This window comes from Schistocerca cancellata, chromosome 8, assembly GCF_023864275.1.
Source record: "Schistocerca cancellata isolate TAMUIC-IGC-003103 chromosome 8, iqSchCanc2.1, whole genome shotgun sequence".
In the NCBI taxonomy this organism is placed as follows: Eukaryota; Metazoa; Arthropoda; class Insecta; order Orthoptera; family Acrididae; genus Schistocerca; species Schistocerca cancellata.
The window spans coordinates 86,529,474-86,545,551 of record NC_064633.1 but is presented as its reverse complement, the minus strand read 5'-3'; the positions used below and the strand labels follow the sequence as shown (position 1 = coordinate 86,545,551).

The following is a 16,078-nucleotide window of genomic DNA, read 5'->3' as shown; positions in this document are numbered from 1 at the left end:
GTTATTGAAACACATCATAATTACGCTCAAGCAAGCAGTGCACAACAACTTTACCTAGTAATCTACATTTGTGAAATTAATCTTTACAAAATAATATTCCAAAATTCATTCTTTTCTGTATCTTCATCTCTGTGCTCTGTAGGCTATCTCAGACCACGCAGCAACTTTGTCAACACCCGACTCTCTCAGTAGCTTCTTTTAGAATGCTACCGCAGTCACTGTGCTGCTGACAACCAAAGATCACAGTGCTTGCGTTGAGAACCTCTGTGGCGTGCCATATCGACTGTTAGAAACTACTGTCTGAGTAACGTTTAGCGTACAAATACGAAATACACTGCGGTGAGAAGGCATATACATATACAAATGCAGATGGCGGTAGTATCGCGTACACAAGGTATAAAAGGATAGTGCCTTGGTGGAGCTGTCAGGCAATCACTGAAGGCAACACCACCCCTTTCATCCGTCTCCTGGATTTTTACATCACCATCTACAGCCGTCCCATTGCGCTCATCCCCACTCTCAAGTACATTGGCGTCACCCTCTACCGCCGCCTTTCCTGGACCACTCATCTCCAGGTAGTTCAAGCCAAGGCACGAACCTGACTCCGCGTCCTCAAACTCCTCTCTGGTCGAACGTGGGGTTTGGACCCCTCCACTATCCTCCACACTTATAAGTCCCTCATTCGCTCCATCCTTTGTTATGCCCATCCAACCTGGACATGCGCCCCTTCCTCCTACTAAAGGTCCCTTCAAATCCTTTAACGCCATGTACTCCTCCTCACCTATCGCATCCGCCTCCCCCCCCCCCCCCTCACAGACGGATCGTTTATGACGATTCCTTTCCCGCACCTCCTTTTCTTCGAACAGATAAGGATCCTTTACACCTCCTGCAAACTTGACCTACCCCACCCGCTTGTCTATCCCATTCTCTCCCACCCCAACCCGCTGCCGCGCCTGCACTCTTGCATCCCACCTGCTCTCCATCTTCACACTTTCCACACCTTTGCCCAAGGTGGCTTCTGGCAACTCCCCCTTCCTGATGATATCCTCATTCCCTTCATCTACACTCCTATCAGATTTAATCCTACCCTTCTCATCCTTCCCCCTTCTCCTCCAGGGCTCTCTCTCTCATTCCTCACCTTCCTTTCTCCCTCCCCCCTCCTCTCTCCCAGTTTCCCACTCCCTCCCCCTCCTCCCTCCCTGGGCTTCCACACCCAACCCTACCCACTCCCCTCCCCTCACCCTCTCTTTCTCCCATTGGCTTCTTACCCACTCCTTCCCCCGTGCCTGTCCCCCCCCCCCTGTCTTCTCAACGCCAAAGATCGTCGCCAGTGTTTTGTGCAACAGTGTTTTCCATCGTTAGTGTACGTCAGTGTTCTCTTCAGTGTGCTCCTTCTTCGATGGACAACTGACTTCCTTCGTTTGTGTGCTCTGTCGATTTTGCGTATGTTTCGTGCTGTCCAGCGAACGCTTCCATTACATTATTATGTATACCTACTAGCTATCTGTTTTTATGTCTTCCTGTACGATTTCTGTTATTCTATAGGCCGAAGAGCCGCGTCTGTAAGCCGCTACCCCCCTCCCCCCCCTCCCCTTTGTATCAAAGGGATTTACAATACACGAAAAAAAGTGGAGCTGTCGTTTGTACTCAGGTGGTTCACGTAAATAAGATTTCCGACCTGATTATGGCCACACGATGGAATGTAATAGACTTTGAACGCGATATGGTCAGTGCAACTAGACGCATGAGACATTCCATCGCGGAAATCGTTAGGGAATTCAGTATTCCGACTTCCACAGTGGCAAGTGTGTGTCGAGAACAGCAAATTTCAGGCATTACGTCTGACCGCAGACAACGCAGTGGTCCACGACCTTCACTTAACGACCGAGAGCAGCGGCGTTTATGTACAGTTGTCAGAGCTAACAGACAAGCAACACTGCCTGGGATAATCGCAGAAATCAATGTGGGAGAATTTGGCGTTAACAGGCTACGGCAGCAAACGAACGGCGCGACTGCCTTTGCTAACAGCACTACACCGACTGTAGCGTCTCTCATGGGTTCGTGACCACATCGGTTGCACCCTAGAGGACTGGAAAACTTGTCCTCGTCAGGAGAGTCCCGATTTCAATTGGTAAGAAGTGACGGTAGGGTTCGAGTGTGGTGCAAACCCCGAGAAGCCGTGGACTCAAATTGCCGACAAGGCACTGTGCAAGGTGATGATGGCTCCGTAATAGCGTGGACTGTATTCACATGGAGTAGACTGGGTCCTCTGGTCCAATTGAACTACTTGGAGACCATTTGCAGCCATTTATGGACTAAATGTTCCCAAACAATGATGGAATGGTTCAAAATGGTTCAAATGGCTCTGAGCACTATGGGACTTAACATCTATGGTCATCAGTCCCCTAGAACTTAGAACTACTTAAACCTAAGGACGTCACACAACACCCAGTCATCACGAGGCAGAGAAAATCCCTGACCCTGCCGGGAATCGAACCCGGGAACTCGGGCGGGGGAAGCGAGAACGCTACCGCACGACCACGAGCTGCGGACAGTGATGGAATGGACACTGCGTCAAGTCACCGGCGTTCATCATTGAACAGTTTGAGCGAATCATTTGGCCACCCGGCTATCATTTATGGGACATAATCGAGAGGTCAGTTTGTGCACAAAATCTTGCACTGGCAACACTTCGGCAATTATGAACGGCTATAGAGGCAGCATGACTCATTATATCAACGTGGGAATTCCAACGACTTGTTGAGTCCTTTCACGTCGAGTTGCTGCACTACGATGGGCGAAATGTCAGATACCATATTAGGAAGTATCCCATGACTTTTGTCACCATACTGTATAACATATGCAGTGAAAATATAAAGCTCGAATTACTTTTCTTGAAAACCAAACATAAACATTACACATTTCATGCAGAAGTTACTCTCGTCCATAAATGTTACTCATCGGCGTACGAATAATCATCAAAACGTCAGGTAACATTGTAAACGTTCTCCACTGTGCATTTTCCGCCCTTCTCGTCGAGCCCCAATTTTCGTGTCTAATTTTCAGAAGCGAGGAGTGGTTTGGCTGCTGGGTGGCTCCCGCCCCCCACGTGTTTCTGCTGCAGCTTTCATTCAGCCGGCGCCTCCGCCGCCCCCAGTGCATCCGCCCCCGCCGGCCGCCGCCCCCGCCGGCCGCCACCCCCGGCGCGACGCGGCCCCGCCCCTGCCCAGGCCGCGGCGTCCCTTGACCTCGCAGAGTGACGTCACGGCCGGCATCGACCGCGCACCAGGTGACGTCACTGTGTGGCGGCCTGGGGGCCGCGGCGCGCGTACGCCGGCGATCGTTACGCCCCCAGCCGCCCCGCGGCCCGCCGAGCTCTGCCCTCGCTTGCTACGGCATTCACCGCGCCCGCCACTTACACCGGACTATTACGTAGTAACGGCAGGAAGCGCGAGGCCGACGGAAAACGGTCGTCCACAGCCGACAACATTTCATCCAAAAAAGAGCTTTACAAGGCACCACACGTTCGTCCTCCGCTGCCCGCAAGAAGCATCTTCTTCGAATTGCCCAGGTGGCATTCCAGTTACGCGACGAAGGTTAAGAAGAGCAAGAAAAACACACCTTCTTGGCTGTCCAAACAGATGCATATTAAAAGTCAACTACGACAACATGTGGTACGCCTACACCTGCAACAACAATCTGCAATTCAAATGCTAGGGGCACGGTTCGCAGAACCATTTTCAGGCTATTTCTAGACCGTTCTACTTCCGAACAACAGGTGGGAAACCTAAAGCTTTCCGTGCGATCACCGAGTTCTCGTATTTTATTTCGTTGCTCATTTCTCCGTATGTAGGTGAGAGTCAACAAAATATTTCCGCATTCACAGAAGAAAATTGGTGACACAAATACACGAAATATCTCGTCACAACGATAAACGCCTTTCTTTTAATGATTGTCATCCAAACTCACATATAATATCCGTGATACTCTCTCCACTATTACGTGTCAAACAAAACGAGCTGCCTTTCTCTGACCTTTTTCGATCTCCTGTAACATTACACCGATTTTTTTCCTGTTTATGTCAAATGGTTCTGAAGATTGTCTACATTTTGTATTATAAATGCAGTTTAATCTCTGTAGTTAAATAACCTTTTTTGCACACGGACAGAGAAAGCAAACGTATACCGGGTGATCAAAAAATCAGTATAAATTTGAAAACTTAATAAACCAGGGAATAATGTTGATAGATAGGTAAAAATTGTCACACATGCTTGGAATGACATGGGGTTTTATTAGAACCAAAAGAAATTGCTAGACGCGTGAAAGATCTCTTGCGCGCGTCGTTTGGTGATGATCGTGTGCTCAGCCGCCACTTTCGTCACGATTGGCCTCCCAGGTCCCCAGACCTCAGTCCGTGCGATTATTGGCTTTGGGGTTACCTGAAGTCGCAAGTGTATCGTGATCGACCGACATCTCTAGGGATACTGAAAGACAACATCCGACGCCAATGCCTCACTATAACTCCGGACATGCTTTATAGTGCTTTTCACAAGATTATTCCTCGACTACAGCTACTGTTAAGAAATGATGGTGGACATATTGAGCATTTCCTGTAAAGAACATCACCTTTCCTTTGTCTTACTTTGTTATGCTAATTATTGCTATTCTGATCAGATGAAGCGCCGTCTGTGGAACATTTAATGAACTTTTGTATTTTTTTTTTGTTCTAATAAAACCGCATGTCATTCCAAGCATGTGTGTCTATTTGTACTTTTCTATCTACATTATTCCGTGATTTATTCAGTTTTCTAATTTATACTGACTTTTTGATCACCCGGTATATCAGTAACTGCGATAAACATCAACTAAGCGTTATCCTGAATTTTTTGTAAGTTGTTCATCACTTAATTTTAATAAACTCTCTCTCCTTTCTTCTTCTTCTGACAGCCAACTCTCTCTTGCCTTTGTGATTATTGGATAATAACAATTACATTAACTAAAAATAGTGTGCATGTATTTATTGCAAGACTTACCACAGCTGACAGACCAGACGTTTGGGTTCCCATAACTACTTCTAATGCTTTCCTGACTAATAGCTTGCTGACAAACAATTAGCAGCCATTCTCTGCATCTCATTCACATCGCTACTAATGGTAGCAAACTTTTTCAGAGCCTGCACTTATTATTTCGTTACGAAGTCCGATGTCCAAGCGAGAATAATGTTGGCGCGCCTGTAATAATGTATATTCACACGGTCGCGAATTAGGAACTGAGAGCCTATTATTCTGACAACGGATTACTATTCTACATACTCTCGTTCTCAAACCATAAATAATTTTATTTGCCAAAGTCATTGTTCTTCTCGGTCGGAGAAGGAGAGTTATAGGCCACTGTCAACTGGACGGAAAAGCGTAGTGTAAACAGGTCCTTTAGCAGATTTGTTGCAGCTTCTAAGCGTTCCGCAGTCTTTGGTTCGCATCCCTACATTTTCCATGTGTGGTTGCAAATAATGTTGTTCGTATTTCCAAACCCCGAGGTATGCAGACACTTCAGAAAGTACGTTGCACATGTCCCACGCTTAGATCACTGGGCAGCAAGAGTGGCAGTTTTCTGCAGGCACGGTTCCGCTGTGGTACGAGCGACATGTGCATCATCACAGTGTGCGACTGAAATCCCGCTGCAGCTGGAAACGTACTCTAAGGCAGAAGTACAGTTCTTGTGGCGAAAACGTCTAGACTGCACGCAGATTCACTCTGGAGTGATGCGTCGAGCCGTAGTTAAATGGTGCCAACACCTTGACCACGGTTGCAAAAGTGTGGGTGACGCTGGTCGGGGAGTCCATCTTGCACCTACTGTTTTCATTTTTTCCGCGTTCTGAAATAACATCTTAGAGGAAAGAGATTTTACAACGATGAGCATTTGACACAGCGGGTCTCAAATGGCTCCCTGACCAAAGAGAGGATATTTATGGTCGAGGATGTTAACAACTGGTAGAGCGTTCCGACCACTGCTTACAGGAGTGTCATGTCACTGTGTCACTTTGAAGTGTGGTGCAACATTCAATAAAGATCACCTGGCCTGCCATAACAGTGTGTAACTTAATTTTTGATGTCCGCTCTGTTTAGTTGAATTGATAAATTTGTGTAATTTACTATGTAAGCAAAATTTAACGAATATTTTCTTTTACTACAAAATAAAAGTAATCAGAGCTCGCAGAGAACGATCTAAGCGCTTGTTTTTACCTTGAGATTTTCGCGAGTTGAACGGTATAGAAACAGCTCGAAAGTGGTCCGATAAATCCTCTGTCAGGCACTCAGTTGTGAATTGTAGAGTAGTAATGTAGATGCAGATACAGTACTCATATGGAAGACTTCACACTTTTTTATCTAATGCGAGCTGCCACCTTCCGCACCGTACAGATGACTTGTTTAAATCATTTTGAAGTTTGCTCTGATCCCCTGATGACTTTACTAGACAGTAAACGACTCCATCATCTGCAGACAATCTGAGAGGGCTGCTCAGATTGTCTCCTCGATCTTTTACATACACTGGTGCTCAAAATTAAAGCAACAAACTGCTGTTTCCCCGTCCTGTATCTAATTCATGATATAATCTTACAAACTGTCAACATATGTTGTTACGATCGTGTTCTGCACGGAAGATGGCATTCCGAGCAACGGAAACCCACTCCAGCAATGACGTGAGGACAAAAAAGGCTCTGAGCACTATGAGACTTAACTTCTGAGGTCATCAGTCCCCTAGAACTTAGAACTACTTAAACCGTACTAACCTAAGGACAGCACACACATCCATGCCCGAGGCAGGATTCGAACCTGCGACCGTAACGGTCGCGCGGTTCCAGACTGAAGCGCCTTCGATATTTTAAGGCGGAAAAGCAGAACTGAATCTACGCAGCTGCAATGCTCATTAGTGTTGTGGACTGACAAGACAGCCAGACCACAGTGACGGGTAACCGAAAGGCACGCGTTTACACACGCCGGCTGGCGTTAGGTCTCAAACAGGATACGTAATGAATGCTATAAAGAAAAGTACGTAGCTTCTGGAATACTTAACTTTAATCCATCATTTGTATACAGCATTCTTGATGATGCAAGTGAGACTCTCTCTAGATATGGTTAATGGCGCCTTGCTAGGTCGTAGCCATGGACTTAGCTGAAGGCTATTCTAACTGTCTCTCGGCAAATGAGAGAAAGGCTTCGTCAGTGTAGTCGCTAGCAAAGTCGTCCGTACAACTGGGACGAGTCCTAGTACGTCTCTCTAGACCTGCCGTGTGGTGGCGCTCGGTCTGCAATTACTGACAGTGGCGACACGCGGGTCCGACTTGTACTAATGGACCGCGGCCGATTTAAAGCTACCACCTAGCAAGTGTGGTGTCTGGCGGTGACACCACATTTAGTTCCGTTTATGTGATTAGTAGGTAGCCCAGGAAACTATGTTTAAGTGATGTTTTCGTTTCAGGTACATACAATTACACTGTTCATCTCTTCCTCTATTTCGCACATGTTTTCCGCGTTTAAGAAATTCGTAAACTAACATCAAACCTTTTCGTGACAGGAATATGCATTTCACCTCATTGAAGAGAAAAAATAAGGTATGTATTAAGACGGATTACACCTGATGATGGACCCACATGGTTCGAAATGCATCGTGTACTGAATAAAACACGAACAATTAGACTGAAGGCGTTTTTTCAATTCATACATCAAGTGTACTGAATACAGTCACGTTTGAAGCTGTGATATATACATAAAAAAACAAATACTGTCCATAAAGATATTGTCAAAATTTGTACATTATTTGACACTCACTACAGATAATTACCTGATTTCCCTCTGCGCCTAATAGTCTTCACCCAAACACATAACATAATTTACTACGTGATGTTTCCTGCGCGGTCGTAACTGCAGCACGAAATGGACAACACCCGTCAGTATAGTGTATTCGTCTTGCGTCCACACGTTAATAGCTGACATGCTGCCCAGGAAAAAATAAACATCGACGGCTCGCTTGTGCCATGCGTACTTCGAGGTACTAATCATCCTAAAGAAGTGCTGCTTGCAACAGCTGTAATTACCAGTCTACAAATGAAGTAAACAATGATATACACTGAGCTGACAAAAATTATGGGATACCTTCTAATGTCGTGTCGGTGCTTCTTTTGTCCGGCGTAGCGCAGCAATATGGGACTCAAGAAGTCTTCGGAAAGCCCCTGCAGAAATATTGACCATACTGCGTCTATAGCTGTCCATAATTGCGAAAATGTTGCCAGTACAAGAGTTTGTGCACGAACAGACCTATCGATTATGTCCCGTAAATGTTCGATGAAATCCATGTCGAGCGATCTGGGTGGCCATATCATTCGCTCAAACTGTCCAGAATGTTCTTCAAACCAATCGCGAACACCTGTGGCTTGATGACATGGGGTATTGTCATCCACAAAAAACCCACAGTTGTTTGGGAACAGTAAGTCCATGAATGGCTGCAAATGGTGTCCAAGTAGCCGAACATATTTCCAGTCAACGATCGTTCCAGTTGGACCGGCGATACAGTCTACTCCTTTTAAACACAGTCCACACCATTACGGAGCCACTTGCACAGTGCCTTGGTGACCACTTGGGTCCATGGCTTCGTGTGGTCTGCGACACATTCGAACACTACCATTATTTCTTACCAACTCAAATCGGGACTCACCTGACCAGGTCGCCGTTTCCCAGGCATCCAGGGTCCAACCGATACGGTCACGCAGGAGAAACGCAGCAGGTGATGCCCTGCAGCTATCAGAGCCACTCGTGTCGGTCGTCTGCTGCCGTAGCCCATTAACGCCAAATTCCGCCGTACTGTGCTAACAGGTACGTTCGTCGTACGTCCCACATTGATTTCTGCGGTTATTTCACGCAGTGTTGATGGTCTGTTAGCACCGACAGCTCGTCGCACTCTTCGCTGCTCTCGGCCGTTAAGCGAAAACCGTCGGTCAGTGCGTTGTCCGTGGTGAGAGGTAGCGCCTGAAATTTTGTATTCTCGGTACACTTATGACACTGCGGATCTCGAAATATAGAATTCCCTAATGATTTCCGAAATGGAATGTACCATGCCTCCATCTCCAACTATTGGTCCGCGTTCAGAGTCCGTTAATTACCGTCTTGCGTCCATAATCACGCAGAAACCTTTCCACATGAATCACCTGAGGACGAATGACAGCTTTGGCAATGCACTGCTCTTTTATACCTTGTGTACGAGATACTACCGCCATATGTATATGTGCATATCGCTATCACATGACTTCTATCATCTCAGTGTAAAGTTGTTCAATGCTCTGTCTGAAGTCATCAACAGAAATATCTGCACACATACACCCTAACACCCTGTACATACAGGGTGGTCCATTGATCGTGACCGGGCCAAATATCTCACGAAATAAGCGTCAAACGAAAAAACCACAAACAACGAAACTTGTCTAGCTTGAAGGGGGAAACCAGATGACGCTATGCTTGGCCCGCTAGATGGCGCTGCCATAGATCAAACGCGTTTTTTTAAAATAGGAACCCCCATTTTTTATTACATATTCGTGTAGTACGTAAAGAAATATGAATGTTTTAGTTGGACCACTTTTTTCGCTTTGTAATAGATGGCGCTTTAATACTCACAAAAATATGGCTCACAATATTAGACGAACAGTTGGTAACAGTTAGGTTTTCTAGACTAATATACAGAACGAAGGTACGTTTGAACATTCTATTTCGGTTGTTCCAATGTGATACATGTACCTTTGTGAACTTGTCATTTCTGAGAACGCATGCTGTTACAGCGTGATTACATGTAAATACCACATTAATGCAATAAATGCTCAAAATGATGTCCGTCAACCTCAATGCATTTGGCAATACGTGTAACGACATGCCTCTCAACAGCGAGTAGTTCGCCTTCCGTAATGTTCGCACATGAATTGACATTGTGCTGACGCATGTTGTAATGCGTTTACGCTTGATCACGATAGCAAATATCCTTCAGCTTCCCCCACAGAAAGAAATCCGGGGACCTAAGATGCGGTGAACGTGCGGGCCATGGTGTGGTGCTTCGACGAACAATCCACCTGTCATGAAATATGCTATTCAATACCGCTTCCACCGCACGCGAGCTATGTGCCAGACATCCCTCATGTTGGAAGTACATCGCCATTCTGTCATGCAGTGAAACATCTTGTAGTAACATCGGTAGAACATTACGTAGGAAATCAGCATACATTGCACCATTTAGATTGCCATCGATAAAATGGGGGCCAATTATCCTTCCTCCCATAATGCTACATCGTACATTAACCCGCCAAGCTCGCTGATGTTCCATTTGTCGCAGCCGTCGTAGATTTTTCGTTGCGCAATAGTGCATATTATGCCGGTTTACGTTACCGCTGTTGGTGAATGACGCTTCGTTGCTAAATAGAACGCGTGCAAAAAATCTGTCATCGTCCCCGTAATTTCTCTTTGTACTCAGTGGCAGAACTCTACACGACGTTCAAAGTCGTCGCCATGCAATTCCTGGTGCATAGAAATATGGTACGGGTACAATCGATGTTTATGTAGCAATCGATGTTGATGTAGCATTCTCAATGCCGACGTTTTTGAGATTCCCGATTCTCGCGCAATTTTTCTGTTACTGATGTGCGGATTAGCCGCGACAGCAGCTAAAACACCTACCTGGGCATCATCATTTGTTGCAGGTCGTGGTTGACGTTTCACATGTGGCTGAACACTTCCTGTTTCCTTAAATAACGTAACTATCCGGCGAACGGTCCGGACACTTGGATGATGTCCAGGACACCGAGCAGCATACATAGCACACGCCCGTTGGGCATTTTGATCACAATAGCCATATATCAACACGATATCGACCTTTTCCGCAATTGGTAAACGGTCCATCTTAACACGGGTAATGTATCACGAAGCAAATACCGTCCGCACTGGCGGAATGTTACGTGATACGACGTACGTATACGCTTGCGACTATTACAGCGCCATCTATCACAAAGCGAAAAAAGTGGTCCAGCTAAAACATTCATATTTATTTATGTACTACACGAATATGGAATAAAAAATGGGGGTTCCTATTTTAAAAAAACGCAGTCGATATCAGTTTGACCTATGGCAGCGCCATCTAGCGGGCCAAGCATAGCGCCATATGGTCTCCCCCTTCAAGCTAGACGAGTTTGGTTCTTTGTAGTTTTTTCGTTTGATGCTTATTTCGTGAGATATTTGGCCCGGTCATTATCAATGGAGCACCCTGTATATCCACGTCTGGGCCCAACTGGACGAGTTTCGTAAAATTGCACAACCTCTGTAATCAATCTGGTTGCTTCCATTCTGCTAACTCACTCATAGAATTTTAGCCTGCTTTGTTTCATATCAGAATGAATGTTGGTGTACTTTTCCAGCTTTCTTTATTTTCTCTTAGTCTGCATTTTCCTTATCCTGTACAATCTGGAGCTAAAATTTTCCTGGTTGCTTTTCGTTCTCTCTTTTGGATTTCTTCAATGTCTATCATTCTGTTTAGAATAAGTGTTTTAGCCTCATAAAGATACTCTGGTTTGATGTCTGTGTTGTAGTGCTTCAGTTATGTGTATTTCGGGAAGAATTTTTTGTTTGAGATGTCTTTTGCAAGTGTGAAAAGGGCTTCCATTTTTTGTCAGCAAATTTCTTTATCAATCATTTCCAAGCCAATTTGCTGAATGAATTTGTCTGACATTTGAAGTCGATTTCGCCGTATTTATTTTTTAAAATTTTGGCTGCCATGTTTTTGCTAGACATGTATCTTGTTTCTTCAAATGACATTTGGAGATCTAATGTTTCTGCTGTGTCTTTAAGAATTTATCTTTGTCTTTCTGCTATTTCAACGTTCTGAATAGAATCGCCATGTCGGTTGCAAAAGCTAAGCAGTCTATCCTACTATTCGCTCTCCCTAATATGAGTGGTTTGTTAATTTTTCGATCCGATTTTAAGTTTCGGCACTCTTGGATTACGTTTACTAAGACGCAATTGAAAAGTAATTGAGCAAATTTCAAATTTTTCCCAAATTTCTCCTCTCAGTTTTGCCTTAGACTTTGTACCATGTAGTGCTTCACGAAAAATTGCAGCGGTTTTGAGGTCAAGAATTTGGAAGTAAGACTTACGTTTCACTGAGCCATATACTTTTTTTAATCTAGGTACTAGCTAACACTTCATCATAATTTTTTTGATGTCTAAGAATCGGTTTCAGAACTAACATTTGTTCTCGGCAAGATCTATTTGGTATTAAGTTCGTTTTATGTGTCGGCAGAAGTGCCAACACTGTTTTGTTTGAGGAGGCCGAAATGCACGCTATAAGCTCACGCAGGCTGGCGTGAGGTCTGAAACAGGATACATAATGAATGCTATAAAGAAAAGTACGTAGCTTCTGGAATACTTAACTTTAATCCACATTTGTAGAACATCGCTCTTGATGATACAGTAATAGAATCTTAATATCAATTGAATAAGGCGCCTTGCTAGGTCGTAGCAAATGTAGCTGAAGGCTATGCTACTATCGTCTCGGCAAATGAGAGCGTAATTCTCAGTGAACCATGGCTAGCAACGTCGGCTGTACAACTGGGGCGAGTGCTAGTACGTCTCTCTAAACCTGCCGTGTGGTGGCGCTCGGTCTCCAATTACTGACAGTGGCGACACGCGGGTCCGTCGTATACTAGCGGACCGCGGCCGATTTAAAAGCTACCACCTAGCAAGTGTGGTGTCTGGCGGTGACACCACAATATGTATGCCCAAAATTATAAAATGTTACACGTTATGCAATATGTTGTCCGGCACGTAGCAGAGCACAGACGCAAATGAAGCATCAGAGAGACATATTTAAAGTCAGTGAATAAGTATCTATTTGAACACAGTCACATTAACGCAGCAATGTGCAATGCTGACTCATGACGGTTGTCGAAGCATCAAGTGTTTTACCACGTTAACAAATGATATGAAAAGAGTTGCCTTGTTGAGAGAGGAATAGAAGGTCGTTTTGGTGGCTTCCGTCTCTTTCTAAGAGAGTGAACTGTAAATGTGATGCTAGAAGAGCAACAAATCGACCATTAGTTGTGAATGTATCGCGGTCAGTTCCTGTTATATAGGTCCCCCTGTTGTTTTTATATGTTTAAGGAAACAAGGGGTTTTATTTTTCATTGCGTCAGATCGTTTCGTGTGGTCTCGCAGTGGAGAAGCTGTGGCTATGCGTAAAACCGGATACCGTAGGAAGGATATCTGTCAGAGCTGACTTCGGCTTCCCACGCCTATTTGTTACTAACCACAACCGCTGGACCGCTGTAGTTTCCGTCACACTGAACTCACAACGATGCAATTAAAGCTAAAGGCTTTCTCATATAAGGCTACCTAAACTGCACCATGTTGCGACAAAAACAGTTGGGGCACTGCATCGTTCTGGAAGAACGGTGGCAGGACCACTGATTCGTATAGGCAAACACGTTGGTCGACTTCTTTTCGAATTACGTGCACCTTAGGTCCAAAACATTCCGACACTGATTCTCTTCCTGGCGTACAAGCGACGCCAGCGTAGTAACTGCGGTGGCAGCCTGAACTAACAACTGTAAACGAAAGATGTGCATTCGAGCAGATAGTTGTGAGCAGGCAGTGTTGAGCAGTGGATGTGCGGCCGTTATGTCGGTGTTTTTAAACCGGAGCGACATCTCTAACTCAAGACATTTTCCAGAATGTTCTTAAGAAGAACGAAGTGTGTCCAAAGTTTGTCCCTCACTCCGAGACTCCCAAACGAAAACAACGACGACGACGGGTAGTTAGCCGCGACATGAGTGAAATTGAAAACCTAGACTATTCTTTCCTAGGAAATTTATCACGGACGACACGACTTGGCGTTATCAGTCCAAACCTACCACAAAACGACAAGGTGCAGAAATTCAGACAGTGGTCAACACTTTGACAACATAACCGGCATTTTGATGCGAGCGTTGAACGCCATCCCAAAGAATGACTTTCCTGACAGTTTAACATGGTTATATGAACGTTCTGTGCGTTGCATCCAAGTGGGGGGAGGCTATGTAGAACACCTAAAGCATAAAAACACCATCTTAACACCAAAAACACCAACTTAACCTTGGCGATATGTCTTGTCGCTCCTATGAAGAAATAACTCTATGTTATTAGGGCATCCGCAAATATTCTGACGTTTTTCGTATTTCAAAGAAAATGAATGAAAATTTTATGTCATAATATTCGTAATATTTTGTCTTCGTCACACAAGCAGTTTCTATGCCATGAAATTCTAACTTATCATCTAATGGGATCCGTTAATTGAAATATTAGATTTCGATTTTTAACCATCCAAGTGCAGTTCTAAAAGGGAGATCTTGGGACTTCTTTAAACAGTCGTATGTGTCAAACTGAAATCGTTCTGTAGCGCTGTAAGGGTACTGCGTACGCTATAGGTCTTTTAAGCTGTCGCGGCGCTGTCTTCGCAGAAAGACTATCTGGCTTTGCCAAGGCGCTCTATCCTTTAACTACACGTCCTTAAATATGCGTGATAAGTACACGCGGTGCGTATTATTTACACCAGAGTAAAAAGTAACAAATAGTCAACAAAATGTGTACGAAAATGAGCACATAAACAGCAAATAGCCTTCATCGGGTATTCCACATTTTTGAACACTAAATATAAACAGTACACTTGTTTACATACTGTTTGCCACAAGACCTCTATAGGCACGATAGGCAAAATAAAATTTGCCCGAGTTACTCGCGTTCTCCGGTGTTCGAAGTGTTTTCGGATAGTTATCGCCGGCCGGTGTGGCCGTGCGGTTCTAGGCGCTTCAGTCTGGAACCGCGTGACCGCTACGGTCGAAGGTTCGAATCCTGCCTCGGGCATGGATGTGTGTGATGTCCTTAGGTTGGTTGGGTTTAAGTATTTCTAAGTTCTAGAGGACTGATGACCACAGATGTTAAGTCCCATAGTGCTCAGAGCCTATTTGATAGTTATGTTACATAACTGCTACAGAGCCAGTTTCGCACCATTTTGCTACTAAATTTTGCATTGCTGACTTTGCTCAGGTTTCAATCTTAAACTCTTGCAAAAAAGTTCCGCAAACGTTTAATTATGCTTTGCGTGTCACACGAGAATCTCCACGCGATTTTTAATTGTGGTCACCAATCTGTGTAGCATTCAAAAAGTGGCTAAAAACATCCACTCTCCTTACTCACTCAAAGCATGTCAAAGATTCGCACTTGTAGATATGCGACAGTAACCGACTGGCAAATCGAAATCATCGTTTCCAGCATTTTCTGTGATGGGCAGTTTTGTACATTAACAAGAGACAATTTCGCGTCCGTCTTATAAACATCTTCTGGGCCAGTTTTGTTTGGCGCACTCTGCAGATTCAAAGCTGGTCTTTATCTTCACCATGATAAGTGTTCCCGCACTAAAGTAGTTATCACCCTAACTGCATGTTGCTTGCATACCGCACTGATCTCTTACAGATAGTAAACGTATTTATTGTCGTTGTGTCCTTTCGTCTTCCAAAACAAAAGCACCTTCGCCGTATCCTCGTTCTTTGTCTTTCCTGTTGTTCTGGCTATATTTTACATCTCCTTAGAAAAGGTTGAGTGACTGAAGGCAAGTTGTTCTGGTCAGCTCTTTCACGATATGTTTAGGAAAAGAGAAATTCTGTTGTCAGTTAGATTATCTGCAGTTCTAACAACAACCCGACCTCTAAAAATTATCTTATTATAAATTAATGATGTCTTAGTCTTCTATGAAAAATAAGTAATGGTATGGAAAAATAAAAAAATACAAAATAAATACATAATGAATGTAATAAATGAAAAATAAGATTAAATATTTTTCACAGTTATTTGCAGGATGTATTTTGTTCACCAGATGACAGTTCAGTGGATTCGAAAACACATCACCCAGCTTCAAATGCACTGACAATACGGTGCTACTTTTGTTCGTACTGGGCACTTCAAACTATCCATTCCTAAGTGTGAACATTACACATTTTATTCTTAAGGGTTTTCCCGTG

At 44.4% G+C, this 16,078-nt stretch overlaps 1 protein-coding gene across 1 annotated transcript in view; it reads right to left on the bottom strand.

The window, feature by feature from the left end:
- Positions 1-3,131: 3,131 nt before the first annotated feature.
- LOC126095381 (protein FAM98B-like) overlaps positions 3,132-16,078 on the bottom strand; it is a 58,963-nt gene continuing 46,016 nt past the window's right edge. Inside the window, exon 2 of the mRNA XM_049910185.1 lies at positions 3,132-3,390. Coding sequence (XP_049766142.1) covers positions 3,132-3,390 — 259 coding nt within the window. The remainder of the gene's footprint in view (positions 3,391-16,078) is intronic.